The sequence below is a fragment of the Tachysurus vachellii genome, chromosome 21 (genome assembly GCF_030014155.1).
Source record: "Tachysurus vachellii isolate PV-2020 chromosome 21, HZAU_Pvac_v1, whole genome shotgun sequence".
Lineage (NCBI taxonomy): Eukaryota > Metazoa > Chordata > Actinopteri > Siluriformes > Bagridae > Tachysurus > Tachysurus vachellii.
In genome coordinates this window covers 12,293,657-12,315,103 of record NC_083480.1, presented here as the reverse complement: position 1 = coordinate 12,315,103, position 21,447 = coordinate 12,293,657, and the positions used below count along the sequence as shown (strand labels likewise).

Here is a 21,447-nt window from a genome sequence, read left to right as displayed (position 1 = left end):
TCACGACTAATTGCACCTTAGTCCTTATAAGGTTTACCTGTGAGAAAGTAATGTAATGCTAATTCATATTGAAACTTAGTAAATTCCTGTACCGTATTTCTCATTTGCATCCATCCACAGTGCTTTTTAAGAAACTAAGTAATTCCAGAAGTCTACACAAATATGCTATTTAAATCACAGCTATCCTAACAAGCATAAAGTGGTTACTAATATGAATGAATGTGGAAGAATTGAATAAGGCAATGTACTCCAGTGAGGAAAGATACTAATCTATTTTATGTCTCTCTGTGCAATTACTATTCCTTGTTAATCAGAATGACCTTAATTTGTCTTACAAGCTTTATATCTGTCCAGGGACACCCCTTTTGATGGGACTAAAATCATGAGTCATGAAACTAAAATCTACCTGTTGCCTCAACTTTTTTTTGTTAGGATCTTGCAATTTCTGATTCCTGACACACATGTAGTTGAGTGTTCAGTGTATGTATCTAATGGTTTATTATGACCATATGATACATTCATTCATTCATTCATTTTCTACCGCTTATCCGAACTACCTCGGGTCACGGGGAGCCTGTGCCTATCTCAGGCGTCATTGGGCATCAAGGCGGGATACACCCTGGATGGAGTGCCAACCCATCGCAGGGCACACACACGCACTCATTCATTCACTCACGCAATCACACACTAGGGACAATTTTTCCAGAGATGCCAATCAACCTACCATGCATGTCTTTGGACCGGGGGAGGAAACCGGAGTACCCGGAGGAAACCCCCGAGGCACGGGGAGAACATGCAAACTCCACACACACAAGGTGGAGGCGGGAATCAAACCCCGACCCTGGAGGTGTGAGGCGAACGTGCTAAATTGAATATTAATTTAAGCTGAATGCACACAATTGCTGTACCTTTTTTTTCCCTGTCTAGACTTTTAGGTTGATGAATATTAACCCTGTTCCCAAAATGATACGCAATACACCCAGTTCCACACTTGGCTTCCCCATGCTGGAGGAGCTGTGTATAGCCTCTTCATCTCATTCGTTTATGAATGACCAGGACCTGCTCAATATTCTGCATGGCTCCCCCAACCTGCGGGTACTGGACCTGCGGGGATGTTCTCGCATCACAGCTGCTGGGCTATATGCTCTGCCTTGTGAAGGTAAATGTTTGCATTATAAATGTTAACAAAAAAAGCACTGACAATTGTATTTGTAATTTTTATTCATGGCTATTCCTACACTAGGTGTCAGTATGCACTTAAAACAGGAGCCGGCAGTAAAGGTGGAGAGCATTAGCAAGGAGATCCACTATTGCATTTTCTCCTCAGTGCAGATACATCTGACAATATTTTTTCCTCCATAACAGTTCAACACATGAATTTGACAATGTTATATTGGAATGTATATTGTGGCATTTAAGTTTTAAATCTATTGGGCAGTAATATTTGCAGCAGAATCATAATTTGTTTCAAATATAGTGCTTAATAATTAAATAATGATTTTTCATCAATTTAAAAGTAACATGATTGTTAAAATTAATGTACTACTACTGCTGAGGTTTTTGCTGTCTTTAATCAGTATAAACATTTAAATAATGTCTTAAATAATACCAGACCAATAAAAGTTTTTAATATTTCAAAAATATTCACTATTATAAATTAACTATGAAAATTTACATTTTAATCTTTTAAAATTTGACATTTTTTACTCTTGTTGTTTTTATGCTTAATCTGTGTTAATAGAGTATTTATTCAATAAGAATAATCAGAAAGGGTATTGTTAATTTAATTATTCCATTTCTGTTCAATCTTTCCTATAAAAGTGATCTCTGATTTGCCAAATTTTTTTGTTGTTTTTTGTTGTTTGTTTTTTTAATTAATAAGAATCACCAAACAGTATTGAATGTAATTTATCTTAGTGCATTTACACTATACAAATGTATTATCAGGTGCATTTTGTGGTTTACATACAAAATCCCATAATTAATGGCTAATAACCTGCAATAAGATTGTCATGGCATTTTAATTACTCACTCCATTAAATGTATGTAAGCTAGCAGTGTTATTCTGAGTAGAGAGTCTTACAAATCAACATACGATTTTTTATTAAATGTTGTGCTCACAAGGCATAATTTCAGAGTGTCATGACTTGTATGGATGTAACGAGGTTAATGTTTGATTGGGTTAAAGATATGTCATAATAAGAACATCAACAAATGTATAATATAAACATTTGAAACGAAGGCAATGTCATACGAAGATTTTTATCTCTAATGTCAGTAAGTAACAGTAATCTTACATGAATAAGAATGTAATTTTTTAACATTATGGAAAAAATAACCAAATGTGTACAAAGGTTGGAACTATGATTATAATTGATGTATTCATAACATTATCATGTTTTAATGTTTTAGTCTGAATGTTTAATACTGGGGGTCTTATTTTATAAAGGCATGGTGTCATAAAGATTCACAGCTACAGTGGGCACTTAGTTCGGAGTTTTGATCTACACTCTAACCTTCCAGAAGGACATAAGAGTTGCATAGTGGCATTGCATCTGGACAACTGAAGCTAGGTTCTTTCACTTTGTGTATTGTGGGACCAAGAATGCCTTCGAGTCATCATACCATTGAGTAAAGTAATGAATGACAAATTCATTACTTCATAATATCATCATTAAAAATCAATGTGACAACAGTATATATGCTCGCTAGATAGTCAAAACACAATAATATGAAATCAAACATTCCACTGGTATAACTATGAATGTTTATTCTATTTTAGCTTTTTATAATGATCCATCATTCATGAAAATATAATTGTTTGCATCATTCTTTAGAATCCTCTCTTGTTAAACACTGAGAGTTCATTGATTTAATGGTTCACAGGTTACTTATGGGTCAATAACACAGCTCTTAGTGCTATCTTAGATCATCATCTTGGCTGCACAGTTACCTTCAAAAGTTCTGCAGCTTCCGACTCAACAGTTATTGTGCCTGTGCTAGTGAGTATCACAGCTCTAGGCAAAGTTGATTATGTATGTTTATCAGCATGTTGTATTGTTTTATAACTTATTGGATGTTTTGTAGAGACATCAATGGTGATTCTATAAAGAGTACATGACAAGCATGATTTTGTAAATAAATTATGATCTGTAAAGATGGTCTCTAACCTGCTCTCTGTATAATATCCAATACATACGAAGTATTAATACTGATACAGAGTTAAAATTGCTTTCAGGATGATTAAAATCACATGTAATGATAACATCAAATTATTTTGTTTAAAAATGTAGTTTTTAGTATAAACCTCAATTTTTTCACTTAACAGTAGATCCAATCCAGTCTTTACATCTTTGAAGAAATGCAAGTAGTGAGGTTTCTGGTTTGGTCAAAGATCCATTCGTGTCATCTCTAGTCACAGAATCTGTTCATTCTTCATCATAAATATCTCTGAGCCACCAAGCACAGGTGGCTTAATGGTCAATGATGCCCGGAAAGCGTTTGTGCTCAAAAGAACGAACATGTCTTGTGACATATATCTTATCTTACACAGGCTGGTTTAATCAGAAGGTGTTTTTTGTGGGTTTGTAGCCAACTGCCTCTTGCATAAAGTAGCTTGTTTTGCCATTCATCCGTGCACATTCCTGTGCCACTGCTTTTCTCCTACCGATTCTATTGTTGGCGTGGATGATCATGAATCCTTGCGCTTGAGCCTCCAATTAACAGTGAACTTCCAGTGTGATGTTATAAAGTCTTTTGGATTGGCATCATAGATGCTCAGGATGGTCTGTTAGTGTGTGCAAAAACCTAGCATTCATGTCGTGTTGGTGAGGGTACATTCTATGAATCCATATTGACACATTGCAATTACTGTGATTTTCCAATGCTAGGTACATCAAAAGTATTAAGCAATGATCTAGATCAGCAAGATTCTGAGCTATACTTGCTTTCTAGTCCTGGAAGCTAGGAAGCTTTGTTTGTGTGCCTGAGTCAGTATAACATCACACTGAGGTTTAATAATTGTATGAATAGGATGTGGTATTAAAATGGTTGGAACCATGATTATAATGAGAAACATCTATCAGGTTTATTTTTGTTGTAATCATGTCATTTTTTTATCTAAAAAAACCCTTAAGGTGTTTTTCTCATTTTCTTAATGTCAGTAAGGTCAATCCAGTGCGTGGATCTTTGATGCATCTGTTGAGCAACTGCAAGTAGGTGAGGTTTTCCTTTGTGTTTGGGTCAAAGAAGCCTTTCGTGTCATCTCCTGAGTCAGAAAGAATCTGGTTCATTTCTTCATCAAAATATCCTCTCTGGTAAGCCACCTCCACAGGCACACGGTGGCTATACACTGGGTCAATGATGCCCCCGGTAGCGATCTGTGCCTCCAGAAGACGAATGCCATGATCTTTGACAATTAAATCTTTCTTCAAGGCCTGGAACAAGGAAATGGTGTTTCCTGTGTGTGGGTCTTTGTAGCCAGTGACTGCCCTCTCTGCAGAAAGTAGCTTGTTTTGCCATTCAGTTCCCACGATCCCCTGAGCCACTGCCTCCTCCACCGAGAGTTTTTTGTTGTTCAGTGGATCGATCATGAATCCAGTTGCAGCTTGAGCCTCCAATAAAACCAGTGACGTTCCAGGTGTTAGAAGTCCTTTGGATTTGGCTTCATAGATGCTCATGGTCTGTTTGGTGGACTGCACAAACACCCCTGCAATACAGTCGGTTCCCTGCAGGTACTTCCGTACTGAATCCATATTGCTCACTTGATCTACTGTGAGTTTTCCAATGCTAAGGTCATCAAAAGTTTTTTTATCAATGATTTTAGATTCCAGCAAATTCTGAGCTGATACTTGCTTTTTTATTCCTCGGAAGCTAGAACCTTTTGTTGTGGTGGTGGTGGAGGTAGTAGTAACAGTCACACTGGAGGTTTTCTTGCATATAATAGTTAGTACATGCTCCAAGATGTATTCATTTGTTATAGTGCCAGACTTAAATTGTTGAACCAGATCTCTTTTCTTTTCCTCATCGATGTATTCGGAATGGATGAGATCCCAGAGGGAAACTTTCTTTCCTTGGAATTTACCCCCTGCCTTGTCTGTGGTAGTGGACTGGAAGATAGTCTTTGTACGTTCATCAATGTAGAAGTAAAACTCTCCTTTTTTCACAACAACAAGCAGCCTAAGACCAGTGTGTGGATCTTTTATACACCTGTCAAGTAGTTGCAAGTAGGTGAGGTTTTCCTGTGTGTTGGGGTCAAAGAAGCCTTTCGTGTCATCTCCTGAGTCAGAAAGAATCTGGTTCATTTCTTCATCAAAATATCCTCTCTGGTAAGCCACCTCCACAGGCACACGGTGGCTGTACACTGGGTCAATGATGCCCCCGGTAGCGATCTGTGCCTCAAGAAGACGAATGCCATGATCTTTGACAATTAAATCTTTCTTCAAGGCCTGGAACAAGGAAATGGTGTTTCCTGTGTGTGGGTCTTTGTAGCCAGTGACTGCCCTCTCTGCAGAAAGTAGCTTGTTTTGCCATTCAGTTCCCACGATCCCCTGAGCCACTGCCTCCTCCACCGAGAGTTTCTTGTTGTTCAGTGTATCGATCATGAATCCAGTTGCAGCTTGAGCCTCCAATAAAACCAGTGACGTTCCAGGTGTTAGAAGTCCTTTGGATTTGGCTTCATAGATGCTCATGGTCTGTTTGGTGGACTGCACAAACACCCCTGCAATACAGTCGGTTCCCTGCAGGTACTTCCGTACTGAATCCATATTGCTCACTTGATCTACTGTGAGTTTTCCAATGCTAAGGTCATCAAAAGTTTTTTTATCAATGATTTTAGATTCCAGCAAATTCTGAGCTGATACTTGCTTTTTTATTCCTCGGAAGCTAGAACCTTTTGTTGTGGTGGTGGTAGAGGTAGTAGTAACAGTCACACTGGAGGTTTTCTTGCATATAATAGTTAGTACATGCTCCAAGATGTATTCATTTGTTATAGTGCCAGACTTAAATTGTTGAACCAGATCTCTTTTCTTTTCCTCATCGATGTATTCGGAATGGATGAGATCCCAGAGGGAAACTTTCTTTCCTTGGAATTTACCCCCTGCCTTGTCTGTGGTAGTGGACTGGAAGATAGTCTTTGTACGTTCATCAATGTAGAAGTAAAACTCTCCTTTTTTCACAACAACAAGCAGCCTAAGACCAGTGTGTGGGTCTTTTATACACCTGTCAAGTAGTTGCAAGTAGGTGAGGTTTTCCTGTGTGTTGGGGTCAAAGAAGCCTTTCGTGTCATCTCCTGAGTCAGAAAGAATCTGGTTCATTTCTTCATCAAAATATCCTCTCTGGTAAGCCACCTCCACAGGCACACGGTGGCTGTACACTGGGTCAATGATGCCCCCGGTAGCGATCTGTGCCTCAAGAAGACGAATGCCATGATCTTTGACAATTAAATCTTTCTTCAAGGCCTGGAACAAGGAAATGGTGTTTCCTGTGTGTGGGTCTTTGTAGCCAGTGACTGCCCTCTCTGCAGAAAGTAGCTTGTTTTGCCATTCAGTTCCCACGATCCCCTGAGCCACTGCCTCCTCCACCGAGAGTTTTTTGTTGTTCAGTGGATCGATCATGAATCCAGTTGCAGCTTGAGCCTCCAATAAAACCAGTGACGTTCCAGGTGTTAGAAGTCCTTTGGATTTGGCTTCATAGATGCTCATGGTCTGTTTGGTGGACTGCACAAACACCCCTGCAATACAGTCAGTTCCCTGCAGGTACTTCCGTACTGAATCCATATTGCTCACTTGATCTACTGTGAGTTTTCCAATGCTAAGGTCATCAAAAGTTTTTTTATCAATGATTTTAGATTCCAGCAAATTCTGAGCTGATACTTGCTTTTTTATTCCTCGGAAGCTAGAACCTTTTGTTGTGGTGGTGGTGGAGGTAGTAGTAACAGTCACACTGGAGGTTTTCTTGCATATAATAGTTAGTACATGCTCCAAGATGTATTCATTTGTTATAGTGCCAGACTTAAATTGTTGAACCAGATCTCTTTTCTTTTCCTCATCGATGTATTCGGAATGGATGAGATCCCAGAGGGAAACTTTCTTTCCTTGGAATTTACCCCCTGCCTTGTCTGTGGTAGTGGACTGGAAGATAGTCTTTGTACGTTCATCAATGTAGAAGTAAAACTCTCCTTTTTTCACAACAACAAGCAGCCTAAGACCAGTGTGTGGGTCTTTTATACACCTGTCAAGTAGTTGCAAGTAGGTGAGGTTTTCCTGTGTGTTGGGGTCAAAGAAGCCTTTCGTGTCATCTCCTGAGTCAGAAAGAATCTGGTTCATTTCTTCATCAAAATATCCTCTCTGGTAAGCCACCTCCACAGGCACACGGTGGCTATACACTGGGTCAATGATGCCCCCGGTAGCGATCTGTGCCTCCAGAAGACGAATGCCATGATCTTTGACAATTAAATCTTTCTTCAAGGCCTGGAACAAGGAAATGGTGTTTCCTGTGTGTGGGTCTTTGTAGCCAGTGACTGCCCTCTCTGCAGAAAGTAGCTTGTTTTGCCATTCAGTTCCCACGATCCCCTGAGCCACTGCCTCCTCCACCGAGAGTTTTTTGTTGTTCAGTGGATCGATCATGAATCCAGTTGCAGCTTGAGCCTCCAATAAAACCAGTGACGTTCCAGGTGTTAGAAGTCCTTTGGATTTGGCTTCATAGATGCTCATGGTCTGTTTGGTGGACTGCACAAACACCCCTGCAATACAGTCGGTTCCCTGCAGGTACTTCCGTACTGAATCCATATTGCTCACTTGATCTACTGTGAGTTTTCCAATGCTAAGGTCATCAAAAGTTTTTTTATCAATGATTTTAGATTCCAGCAAATTCTGAGCTGATACTTGCTTTTTTATTCCTCGGAAGCTAGAACCTTTTGTTGTGGTGGTGGTGGAGGTAGTAGTAACAGTCACACTGGAGGTTTTCTTGCATATAATAGTTAGTACATGCTCCAAGATGTATTCATTTGTTATAGTGCCAGACTTAAATTGTTGAACCAGATCTCTTTTCTTTTCCTCATCGATGTATTCGGAATGGATGAGATCCCAGAGGGAAACTTTCTTTCCTTGGAATTTACCCCCTGCCTTGTCTGTGGTAGTGGACTGGAAGATAGTCTTTGTACGTTCATCAATGTAGAAGTAAAACTCTCCTTTTTTCACAACAACAAGCAGCCTAAGACCAGTGTGTGGGTCTTTTATACACCTGTCAAGTAGTTGCAAGTAGGTGAGGTTTTCCTGTGTGTTGGGGTCAAAGAAGCCTTTCGTGTCATCTCCTGAGTCAGAAAGAATCTGGTTCATTTCTTCATCAAAATATCCTCTCTGGTAAGCCACCTCCACAGGCACACGGTGGCTGTACACTGGGTCAATGATGCCCCCGGTAGCGATCTGTGCCTCAAGAAGACGAATGCCATGATCTTTGACAATTAAATCTTTCTTCAAGGCCTGGAACAAGGAAATGGTGTTTCCTGTGTGTGGGTCTTTGTAGCCAGTGACTGCCCTCTCTGCAGAAAGTAGCTTGTTTTGCCATTCAGTTCCCACGATCCCCTGAGCCACTGCCTCCTCCACCGAGAGTTTTTTGTTGTTCAGTGGATCGATCATGAATCCAGTTGCAGCTTGAGCCTCCAATAAAACCAGTGACGTTCCAGGTGTTAGAAGTCCTTTGGATTTGGCTTCATAGATGCTCATGGTCTGTTTGGTGGACTGCACAAACACCCCTGCAATACAGTCGGTTCCCTGCAGGTACTTCCGTACTGAATCCATATTGCTCACTTGATCTACTGTGAGTTTTCCAATGCTAAGGTCATCAAAAGTTTTTTTATCAATGATTTTAGATTCCAGCAAATTCTGAGCTGATACTTGCTTTTTTATTCCTCGGAAGCTAGAACCTTTTGTTGTGGTGGTGGTGGAGGTAGTAGTAACAGTCACACTGGAGGTTTTCTTGCATATAATAGTTAGTACATGCTCCAAGATGAATTCATTTGTTATAGTGCCAGACTTAAATTGTTTAACCAGATCTCTTTTCTTTTCCTCATCGATGTATTCGGAATGGATGAGATCCCAGAGGGAAACTTTCTTTCCTTGGAATTTACCCCCTGCCTTGTCTGTGGTAGTGGACTGGAAGATAGTCTTTGTACGTTCATCAATGTAGAAGTAAAACTCTCCTTTTTTCACAACAACAAGCAGCCTAAGACCAGTGTGTGGGTCTTTTATACACCTGTCAAGTAGTTGCAAGTAGGTGAGGTTTTCCTGTGTGTTGGGGTCAAAGAAGCCTTTCGTGTCATCTCCTGAGTCAGAAAGAATCTGGTTCATTTCTTCATCAAAATATCCTCTCTGGTAAGCCACCTCCACAGGCACACGGTGGCTGTACACTGGGTCAATGATGCCCCCGGTAGCGATCTGTGCCTCAAGAAGACGAATGCCATGATCTTTGACAATTAAATCTTTCTTCAAGGCCTGGAACAAGGAAATGGTGTTTCCTGTGTGTGGGTCTTTGTAGCCAGTGACTGCCCTCTCTGCAGAAAGTAGCTTGTTTTGCCATTCAGTTCCCACGATCCCCTGAGCCACTGCCTCCTCCACCGAGAGTTTTTTGTTGTTCAGTGGATCGATCATGAATCCAGTTGCAGCTTGAGCCTCCAATAAAACCAGTGACGTTCCAGGTGTTAGAAGTCCTTTGGATTTGGCTTCATAGATGCTCATGGTCTGTTTGGTGGACTGCACAAACACCCCTGCAATACAGTCGGTTCCCTGCAGGTACTTCCGTACTGAATCCATATTGCTCACTTGATCTACTGTGAGTTTTCCAATGCTAAGGTCATCAAAAGTTTTTTTATCAATGATTTTAGATTCCAGCAAATTCTGAGCTGATACTTGCTTTTTTATTCCTCGGAAGCTAGAACCTTTTGTTGTGGTGGTGGTGGAGGTAGTAGTAACAGTCACACTGGAGGTTTTCTTGCATATAATAGTTAGTACATGCTCCAAGATGTATTCATTTGTTATAGTGCCAGACTTAAATTGTTGAACCAGATCTCTTTTCTTTTCCTCATCGATGTATTCGGAATGGATGAGATCCCAGAGGGAAACTTTCTTTCCTTGGAATTTACCCCCTGCCTTGTCTGTGGTAGTGGACTGGAAGATAGTCTTTGTACGTTCATCAATGTAGAAGTAAAACTCTCCTTTTTTCACAACAACAAGCAGCCTAAGACCAGTGTGTGGGTCTTTTATACACCTGTCAAGTAGTTGCAAGTAGGTGAGGTTTTCCTGTGTGTTGGGGTCAAAGAAGCCTTTCGTGTCATCTCCTGAGTCAGAAAGAATCTGGTTCATTTCTTCATCAAAATATCCTCTCTGGTAAGCCACCTCCACAGGCACACGGTGGCTATACACTGGGTCAATGATGCCCCCGGTAGCGATCTGTGCCTCCAGAAGACGAATGCCATGATCTTTGACAATTAAATCTTTCTTCAAGGCCTGGAACAAGGAAATGGTGTTTCCTGTGTGTGGGTCTTTGTAGCCAGTGACTGCCCTCTCTGCAGAAAGTAGCTTGTTTTGCCATTCAGTTCCCACGATCCCCTGAGCCACTGCCTCCTCCACCGAGAGTTTTTTGTTGTTCAGTGGATCGATCATGAATCCAGTTGCAGCTTGAGCCTCCAATAAAACCAGTGACGTTCCAGGTGTTAGAAGTCCTTTGGATTTGGCTTCATAGATGCTCATGGTCTGTTTGGTGGACTGCACAAACACCCCTGCAATACAGTCGGTTCCCTGCAGGTACTTCCGTACTGAATCCATATTGCTCACTTGATCTACTGTGAGTTTTCCAATGCTAAGGTCATCAAAAGTTTTTTTATCAATGATTTTAGATTCCAGCAAATTCTGAGCTGATACTTGCTTTTTTATTCCTCGGAAGCTAGAACCTTTTGTTGTGGTGGTGGTGGAGGTAGTAGTAACAGTCACACTGGAGGTTTTCTTGCATATAATAGTTAGTACATGCTCCAAGATGTATTCATTTGTTATAGTGCCAGACTTAAATTGTTGAACCAGATCTCTTTTCTTTTCCTCATCGATGTATTCGGAATGGATGAGATCCCAGAGGGAAACTTTCTTTCCTTGGAATTTACCCCCTGCCTTGTCTGTGGTAGTGGACTGGAAGATAGTCTTTGTACGTTCATCAATGTAGAAGTAAAACTCTCCTTTTTTCACAACAACAAGCAGCCTAAGACCAGTGTGTGGGTCTTTTATACACCTGTCAAGTAGTTGCAAGTAGGTGAGGTTTTCCTGTGTGTTGGGGTCAAAGAAGCCTTTCGTGTCATCTCCTGAGTCAGAAAGAATCTGGTTCATTTCTTCATCAAAATATCCTCTCTGGTAAGCCACCTCCACAGGCACACGGTGGCTGTACACTGGGTCAATGATGCCCCCGGTAGCGATCTGTGCCTCAAGAAGACGAATGCCATGATCTTTGACAATTAAATCTTTCTTCAAGGCCTGGAACAAGGAAATGGTGTTTCCTGTGTGTGGGTCTTTGTAGCCAGTGACTGCCCTCTCTGCAGAAAGTAGCTTGTTTTGCCATTCAGTTCCCACGATCCCCTGAGCCACTGCCTCCTCCACCGAGAGTTTTTTGTTGTTCAGTGGATCGATCATGAATCCAGTTGCAGCTTGAGCCTCCAATAAAACCAGTGACGTTCCAGGTGTTAGAAGTCCTTTGGATTTGGCTTCATAGATGCTCATGGTCTGTTTGGTGGACTGCACAAACACCCCTGCAATACAGTCGGTTCCCTGCAGGTACTTCCGTACTGAATCCATATTGCTCACTTGATCTACTGTGAGTTTTCCAATGCTAAGGTCATCAAAAGTTTTTTTATCAATGATTTTAGATTCCAGCAAATTCTGAGCTGATACTTGCTTTTTTATTCCTCGGAAGCTAGAACCTTTTGTTGTGGTGGTGGTGGAGGTAGTAGTAACAGTCACACTGGAGGTTTTCTTGCATATAATAGTTAGTACATGCTCCAAGATGAATTCATTTGTTATAGTGCCAGACTTAAATTGTTTAACCAGATCTCTTTTCTTTTCCTCATCGATGTATTCGGAATGGATGAGATCCCAGAGGGAAACTTTCTTTCCTTGGAATTTACCCCCTGCCTTGTCTGTGGTAGTGGACTGGAAGATAGTCTTTGTACGTTCATCAATGTAGAAGTAAAACTCTCCTTTTTTCACAACAACAAGCAGCCTAAGACCAGTGTGTGGGTCTTTTATACACCTGTCAAGTAGTTGCAAGTAGGTGAGGTTTTCCTGTGTGTTGGGGTCAAAGAAGCCTTTCGTGTCATCTCCTGAGTCAGAAAGAATCTGGTTCATTTCTTCATCAAAATATCCTCTCTGGTAAGCCACCTCCACAGGCACACGGTGGCTGTACACTGGGTCAATGATGCCCCCGGTAGCGATCTGTGCCTCAAGAAGACGAATGCCATGATCTTTGACAATTAAATCTTTCTTCAAGGCCTGGAACAAGGAAATGGTGTTTCCTGTGTGTGGGTCTTTGTAGCCAGTGACTGCCCTCTCTGCAGAAAGTAGCTTGTTTTGCCATTCAGTTCCCACGATCCCCTGAGCCACTGCCTCCTCCACCGAGAGTTTTTTGTTGTTCAGTGGATCGATCATGAATCCAGTTGCAGCTTGAGCCTCCAATAAAACCAGTGACGTTCCAGGTGTTAGAAGTCCTTTGGATTTGGCTTCATAGATGCTCATGGTCTGTTTGGTGGACTGCACAAACACCCCTGCAATACAGTCGGTTCCCTGCAGGTACTTCCGTACTGAATCCATATTGCTCACTTGATCTACTGTGAGTTTTCCAATGCTAAGGTCATCAAAAGTTTTTTTATCAATGATTTTAGATTCCAGCAAATTCTGAGCTGATACTTGCTTTTTTATTCCTCGGAAGCTAGAACCTTTTGTTGTGGTGGTGGTGGAGGTAGTAGTAACAGTCACACTGGAGGTTTTCTTGCATATAATAGTTAGTACATGCTCCAAGATGTATTCATTTGTTATAGTGCCAGACTTAAATTGTTGAACCAGATCTCTTTTCTTTTCCTCATCGATGTATTCGGAATGGATGAGATCCCAGAGGGAAACTTTCTTTCCTTGGAATTTACCCCCTGCCTTGTCTGTGGTAGTGGACTGGAAGATAGTCTTTGTACGTTCATCAATGTAGAAGTAAAACTCTCCTTTTTTCACAACAACAAGCAGCCTAAGACCAGTGTGTGGGTCTTTTATACACCTGTCAAGTAGTTGCAAGTAGGTGAGGTTTTCCTGTGTGTTGGGGTCAAAGAAGCCTTTCGTGTCATCTCCTGAGTCAGAAAGAATCTGGTTCATTTCTTCATCAAAATATCCTCTCTGGTAAGCCACCTCCACAGGCACACGGTGGCTGTACACTGGGTCAATGATGCCCCCGGTAGCGATCTGTGCCTCAAGAAGACGAATGCCATGATCTTTGACAATTAAATCTTTCTTCAAGGCCTGGAACAAGGAAATGGTGTTTCCTGTGTGTGGGTCTTTGTAGCCAGTGACTGCCCTCTCTGCAGAAAGTAGCTTGTTTTGCCATTCAGTTCCCACGATCCCCTGAGCCACTGCCTCCTCCACCGAGAGTTTTTTGTTGTTCAGTGGATCGATCATGAATCCAGTTGCAGCTTGAGCCTCCAATAAAACCAGTGACGTTCCAGGTGTTAGAAGTCCTTTGGATTTGGCTTCATAGATGCTCATGGTCTGTTTGGTGGACTGCACAAACACCCCTGCAATACAGTCGGTTCCCTGCAGGTACTTCCGTACTGAATCCATATTGCTCACTTGATCTACTGTGAGTTTTCCAATGCTAAGGTCATCAAAAGTTTTTTTATCAATGATTTTAGATTCCAGCAAATTCTGAGCTGATACTTGCTTTTTTATTCCTCGGAAGCTAGAACCTTTTGTTGTGGTGGTGGTGGAGGTAGTAGTAACAGTCACACTGGAGGTTTTCTTGCATATAATAGTTAGTACATGCTCCAAGATGAATTCATTTGTTATAGTGCCAGACTTAAATTGTTGAACCAGATCTCTTTTCTTTTCCTCATCGATGTATTCGGAATGGATGAGATCCCAGAGGGAAACTTTCTTTCCTTGGAATTTACCCCCTGCCTTGTCTGTGGTAGTGGACTGGAAGATAGTCTTTGTACGTTCATCAATGTAGAAGTAAAACTCTCCTTTTTTCACAACAACAAGCAGCCTAAGACCAGTGTGTGGGTCTTTTATACACCTGTCAAGTAGTTGCAAGTAGGTGAGGTTTTCCTGTGTGTTGGGGTCAAAGAAGCCTTTCGTGTCATCTCCTGAGTCAGAAAGAATCTGGTTCATTTCTTCATCAAAATATCCTCTCTGGTAAGCCACCTCCACAGGCACACGGTGGCTGTACACTGGGTCAATGATGCCCCCGGTAGCGATCTGTGCCTCAAGAAGACGAATGCCATGATCTTTGACAATTAAATCTTTCTTCAAGGCCTGGAACAAGGAAATGGTGTTTCCTGTGTGTGGGTCTTTGTAGCCAGTGACTGCCCTCTCTGCAGAAAGTAGCTTGTTTTGCCATTCAGTTCCCACGATCCCCTGAGCCACTGCCTCCTCCACCGAGAGTTTTTTGTTGTTCAGTGGATCGATCATGAATCCAGTTCCAGCTTGAGCCTCCAATAAAACCAGTGACGTTCCAGGTGTTAGAAGTCCTTTGGATTTGGCTTCATAGATGCTCATGGTCTGTTTGGTGGACTGCACAAACACCCCTGCAATACAGTCGGTTCCCTGCAGGTACTTCCGTACTGAATCCATATTGCTCACTTGATCTACTGTGAGTTTTCCAATGCTAAGGTCATCAAAAGTTTTTTTATCAATGATTTTAGATTCCAGCAAATTCTGAGCTGATACTTGCTTTTTTATTCCTCGGAAGCTAGAACTTTTTGTTGTGGTGGTGGAGGTAGTAGTAACAGTCACACTGGAGGTTTTCTTGCATATAATAGTTAGTACATGCTCCAAGATGTATTCATTTGTTATAGTGCCAGACTTAAATTGTTGAACCAGATCTCTTTTCTTTTCCTCATCGATGTATTCGGAATGGATGAGATCCCAGAGGGAAACTTTCTTTCCTTGGAATTTACCCCCTGCCTTGTCTGTGGTAGTGGACTGGAAGATAGTCTTTGTACGTTCATCAATGTAGAAGTAAAACTCTCCCTTTTTCACAACAACAAGCAGTCTAAGACCAGTGTGTGGGTTTTTTATACACCTGTCAAGTAGTTGCAAGTAGGTGAGGTTTTCCTGTGTGTTGGGGTCAAAGAAGCCTTTCGTGTCATCTCCTGGGTCAGAAAGAATCTGGTTCATTTCTTCATCAAAATATCCTCTCTGGTAAGCCACCTCCACAGGCACACGGTGGCTGTACACTGGGTCAATGATGCCCCCGGTAGCGATCTGTGCCTCAAGAAGACGAATGCCATGATCTTTGACAATTAAATCTTTCTTCAAGGCCTGGAACAAGGAAATGGTGTTTCCTGTGTGAGGGTCAGTGTAACCAGTGACTGCCCTCTCTGCAGAAAGTAGCTTGTTTTTCCATTCCGTTCCCACAACTCCCTGAGCCACTGCCTCCTCCACCGAGAGTTTTTTGTTTTTCAGTGGATCGATCATGAATCCAGTAGCAGCCTGAGCCTCCAATAAAACCAGTGACGTCCCAGGTGTAAGAAGTCCTTTAGATTTGGCTTCATAGATGCTCATGGTCTGTTTGGTGGACTGCACAAACACCCCTGCAATACAGTCGGTTCCCTGCAGGTACTTCTGTACTGAATCCATATTGCTTACTTGATCTACTGTGAGTTTTCCAATGCTTAGGTCTTCAAAAAGTTTTTTATCAATGATTTTAGATTCTAGCAAGTTCTCAGCTGTTACTTGCTTTTTAATACCTCGGAAGGTACGTCTTCGTGTTTGTCCCTTTTCTTGAAGTGACATTTTTGCAGATCTTTTGATGACCTGTAAGTTAATTTTAAAAATGTAAAAAAGTTAAAAAAGTTCAGATTAAAATATCAAAATATTAGTGAATTTTCTGCATTCCTTAAATTCCTACATTTACTGAACAAGCAGTTGAATAAATGATTTGTGATTTTTTTTTTTTATTTGGAATTATCATCACCAAATAACCATGACAGGAAAAAGGAAAGCTCAAGGGTCATATTCACTAAATCTTTATTCACTATATTCACCAAATTTTCATTCAATGTGTCTGTGTAATTTACACTTGCCAACATAATCTGCATATAAAGCTCATGTACAGTATTCATGCCAATTACATAATTCGATTGAATTTTGATTTGAGTTTTATTCATAAATTCACATACTCTTGGAGTTTTTCGATTTTTTTTTTTAATAATTTCTTACATTTCCAGCTGAATACACAAGACCTCCTAAGTGCATTTGCATCCAATCTAATTATTGGTGGCAGAATTTCTTATCATTGGTCATGCAAAAATCAAATGAAAACTTCAGTAGTGTGACATAATTTCCTAAACAGTATCCCTAAATTCTTCTAGAATACAAACACTAATTAAGTAACTAGTAACTCTTAATTTAAAAATGGAAATTATTTAGATGTCATTAGACACATCAGGATGAGATGGTTTAATATTTAAAGCTTACAGTTGTACAGTTGTGCTTACAGTCTGTGTTAGAACTAGCTATTTTCTCATTAAGAATTCACATGGTAACACTTCCCACACATACCTTTGAATCTAGACACCCAGAGATAATGTTGGAATGTTACATGTAATTTTTTGCTCCTAGGGAGTTTGTGATTTTGTTTCAACATCTAAATATTTGACTCTGGTTATATTTATCCTTTTCAGTGAGAATACAGAAAGCAGCTAGGGTTTTGACAATGTAAAAATAAATTAACATTTATTAAAAAAAATTACAAAATATATTAATTCAGTAAGAAAAAATAGAGTTTAATTAAATATCAAAAAGGTGTGCATATTTTTTTTTAATATCAATCCGTAAATCAATCACTAGGCACTTCCTTATGGGAGAACAGATTGGTTTGGTTAAACAATGTTCAACTTGCTTTATGGACTTGATTCATCCATAAGTGAAGATTTGAATCTTGAAAATGAGAAAAGGTTCAACCTCCAAATGTACATACTGTAGATTAGATTTAATCACTTAGTGAAGTGTGGCATTCACTTAGCTAACAATCTGTTAACCAGTCTGTAAATCTAAGTGTACATAATTTTAATCACTACTAATCATAGTGCAACATGAATCTAAGCTAGGATCTGTAAGAATACAATGAACATATTTCTCTCCAACAGAAAAAAAAATCTTCAGAAACAGAGATCTAAGCACAGTTCAAGTTCAACAATACTCTCTTTATTCAGAGAGGAAAAACACTTTCTCCAAAAGGGAGAACATTTAACGAATTCAGTCAGTAATGTTATTTTAACATTGAATGTTGTCCAAGTAAAAACAGGATTTTAGTCATGTTTGGGCACTTCATGATGAATAACATTCTTTCCTGATGATGTAAACATGTTCCTTAACACCTGTGCTGAATAGTACCAGAAATGCTTGGCACATTTATTTATTTATTTTTTTACCTTGCATGTTAAAGTAAAATGTCATCTAGTGAAGGCAGTGTTGTTTATACACAGATTATAACTTCCATATAACTTGGAACGTGTGCTAAATCATAGGGTATTTATGTAAAAGGATAAACTGAGGTAATCAAACTTAACTCTTTACATAAATACCTGGCATACATTCATGTTTAGACAATTGATATAGTTATTGTTATACAAAATAAACATGTTTTGTTTCTACCTAAGAACAAATAACAGTATAAAATTATGTTGATATGTTGCAGTGCCTGCAATCTTTCTCATTCAATTGAGACTCTTTATCATGAGTTGTCTATAATGTTTATATCTTTATTGAACGGAATAAATGTAAAATTCACACTGGCTCAACTCTGACTTTCACTGTCATTCATTCACACAACTATGATTGTTTAACTCTTTCCTTACAGCTACCTCTGTTCAACTCTTTGTGAGCTCGATAGTTGTAGTAGTTGTAACAGTAGAAGTAGTAGAATTGTAAAAAAAAAAATAATAATTACAGTGTGGCACTTACCTCAGGTCTGTCAGGAAAAGAATGAAAGTGTTAGCCTTTGTTTGGTAAATGTACACCGCTGACTACAGGATCAGGGCAGTGGTTTCAGTGTCCTGCATTGATAGTTTATATACAAGAGGAAGACTCCACCCCAGAACCACCCCTCTGTTTGAGACAAAGCACAAGTAAAAGAATGTTGCTTCTACAGACTTGACTACAGTATAAGCCAGACATCAATACTACAATATTATAACATATAACATTTGTTTTTTGTTTGAAAATTGAAAGCTGGAAAGGTGTTATATATTAGTGAGATTCCGTTTATGCTCTTGCTATAATTCTAACAGTCTAAGTTTTATAATATACTGTAAATGATCATGTGATAGCTACGATTCTGAACAATCGAAAGGTATATACAGTAGTTTTCTATAGACAGTATTGTGGCAGCAAGGTAACAAGATTTTATAAATGTGTCTGTTCAAATAGCATACCTTTTCTATAAAGACAAAAGTGTGTGTAATGATTCTGTGAGGAAAACAGGAAAACACTTCACAGGTTTTTCACATTCTTGGCAACTTTTTTGGCTTTTGAGCTAAAAGAAAGTAAGAGAAAGGGTACAATGGTGAAAGAATGCCTGTATAAAGTAACAACATTAAGTGTAACAATAACAGAAAAAAATTTATGATGTCTATTAAGCAATAAAAATATGTATTATGGTTGGCAAATTGCTACAGTGTTTGAGAATTGAAACACTTCGGAAGTGCTGTTATATGAAAAAAATCAACCTTGGGTGGTAAATCTATCACTGATATCATATTTTTCCAACATGCCTGTTGTGTTTTAATCCTTATGCAATGATACTAACTATTGTATGGACAAGAGTCTCTCTGAGCTCTACATGTAAACCTGCATTGGATTTAAAATTTGGTTTTAAATCTGTCAAGTGAAACTTAATATTGAAATTAATTTGTGGAAAAAAATACTAATTTGCAAAACAATGCAACACATGGTCTTACTTCTATTGTAAGACTATTATTTAGGTGTGTCCTCTTATCTCTGTGTGAGTGAAAGTTTTTAAGAGAATGAGAGTAAGGATTTCTCAAGAAAGAGTTATCATACAACTGGTCCTACCTGCTTCTTTCTGTTCTGGTTAAATGTACTATAAGCAGTATTGAGGTGTGAAGGATGATGAGTCCACAACCTTGTCTAAAACACACCCGTGTGAGCTTTATCTTCTTATTTCTTAGTCATTTCAGTATACATGTCCTTACAGAATACTAGCTGTTGAAATAAATAGTTTCCCCACATGCTGTGTAAAATTTTTGTCATAACATTTTAACCAGTGTAAGTATACTAATTTGAAAACATCTATATATAAAATTATATACTGTCCACTCTGGAAGTATTGGAACAGAAAAGCCAATTATTCACTTTTTACTATACAATGAAGACACTCGGTTTAAGATCAAAAGATGACTATTAGATAATAGATCAGAATTTCTTATTAACTGGCAATAACAGCAGTAAGTGACACCTCAATACTTTGGCAGCAGCTCCTTTATGTCCTGTAAGTGAGGCATTCATGCATATGACTAAATTGGTGGTGAAGCAAATCCTGTTGGCGCTTGATCAGAGATCTGGGGAAGCTTTGCTTCCCTGCTTCTCAGGGCATTCCTGAACAATTATTGTTGTCTGTTAGGACAGATTATCCTGTTGAAAGAGTTTACTGCTTGCCGTTAAGGGGTGTATTTGGTCTGTAACAATGTTTAGGTAGGTGTACCATGTCAAAGTACAGTAAGATCCAAATGAATTCACAGAACATTGCCCAAATACTCACACTGTCTCTACCAGCTTGCTATTTTCTCACAGTGCATTCTGGTGCCATCTCTTCCCAGGTAAGTGAAAGAAAACATGATCAGACCAGGCCTGCTCCATGGTGCAGTTTTGATGCTCATGTGCTCACAGACTCTTAAGAAAGTGGATGGGGACAACATGGGCACTCAGACTGTCAGACAGTTACATGTCCTTACAGAATACTAGCTGTTGAAATAAATAGTTTCCCCACATGCTGTGTAAAAGCAAAGTGATACCAAAAAAAAAGTATATTCTGTGCAAAAGCAGTGTCTTTCAATCAGAAACTTGATATGTGATGATATTTTTGTCATAACATTTTAACCAGTGTAAGTATACTAATTTGAAAACATCTATATATAAAATTATATACTGTCCACTCTGGAAGTATTGGAACAGTAAAGCCAATTATTCACTTTTTACTATACAATGAAGACACTCGGTTTAAGATCAAAAGATGACTATAAGATAATAGATCAAAATTTCTTATTAACTGGCAATAACAGCAGTAAGTGACACCTCAATACTTTGGCAGCAGCTCCTTTATGTCCTGTAAGTGAGGCATTCATGGATAAGACTAAATTGGTGGTGAAGCAAATCCTTTTGGCGCTTGATCAGAGATCTGGGGAAGCTTTGCTTCCCTGCTTCTCAGGGCATTCCTGAACAATTATTGTTGTCTGTTAGGACAGATTATCCTGTTGAAAGAGTTTACTGCTTGCCGTTAAGGGGTGTATTTGGTCTGTAACAATGTTTAGGTAGGTGTACCATGTCAAAGTACAGTAAGATCCAAATGAATCCACAGAACATTGCCCAAATACTCACACTGTCTCTACCAGCTTGCTATTTTCTCACAGTGCATTCTGGTGCCATCTCTTCCCAGGTAAGTGAAAGAAAACATGATCAGACCAGGCCTGCTCCATGGTGCAGTTTTGATGCTCATGTGTTCACAGACTCTTAAGAAAGTCGATGGGGACAACATGGGCACTCAGACTGTCAGACAGTTATGTAGCCCCACATGTAGCAACTTCCTTGTGTGTTTCTATTAATTTGTGTTCAGTAACGTGTGTTACAGTAGTCTTTTGTGGGATCAGAGAGGGCAGTATAGCCTTCGCTCCCCATGGACAATAATCAGTGTTATTCACTTCACCTGCTAGTGGTTTAAATGTCACTGATGATCAGTACAGATGTGTAAAACCAGTATTTGTCTGGTAAAATCTATGCTTGAATGATAAATTCATGCATAGACTTTACCAGACAAATACTGGTACTATTCTTGGACACAGACAAATACTACTTCTTGGACAGAGTGTCTGGTAAGAAGACCTAATTAATGGATAAAGAAATTTCAATGTAAATAAATTTCCTATAGTTTTTAAAGTAAGTAAAGTGCTCTTGTACACATTCCTAGAGGAAAAAT

The 21,447-nt window shown here is 39.6% G+C and overlaps 2 protein-coding genes across 2 annotated transcripts in view; one reads left to right on the top strand and one right to left on the bottom strand.

The window, feature by feature from the left end:
- Window positions 1-1,370, top strand: part of fbxl6 (F-box and leucine-rich repeat protein 6) — a 4,471-nt gene extending 3,101 nt beyond the window's left edge. Inside the window, exon 8 of the mRNA XM_060897501.1 lies at window positions 928-1,370. Within this exon, the coding sequence (XP_060753484.1) occupies window positions 928-1,185 (258 nt within the window). The 3' untranslated portion in view covers window positions 1,186-1,370. The remainder of the gene's footprint in view (window positions 1-927) is intronic.
- A 2,692-nt stretch (window positions 1,371-4,062) lies between these two features.
- On the bottom strand, window positions 4,063-18,307 carry eppk1 (epiplakin 1). The gene is made up of 2 exons (XM_060897498.1): window positions 18,201-18,307; window positions 4,063-16,049 (listed from the first exon to the last, which is right to left on the bottom strand). Exon 2 carries the CDS (start codon window positions 16,026-16,028, stop codon window positions 4,146-4,148), a length of 11,883 nt encoding a protein of 3,960 aa, XP_060753481.1. The 5' UTR covers window positions 16,029-16,049; window positions 18,201-18,307; the 3' UTR covers window positions 4,063-4,145.
- Window positions 18,308-21,447: the final 3,140 nt, after the last annotated feature.

Coding starts and splice junctions, on each gene's coding strand:
- eppk1 (XM_060897498.1), bottom strand. CDS start 16,028: ATGTCACTTCAAGAAAAGGGACAAACACGAAGACGTACCTTCCGAGGT.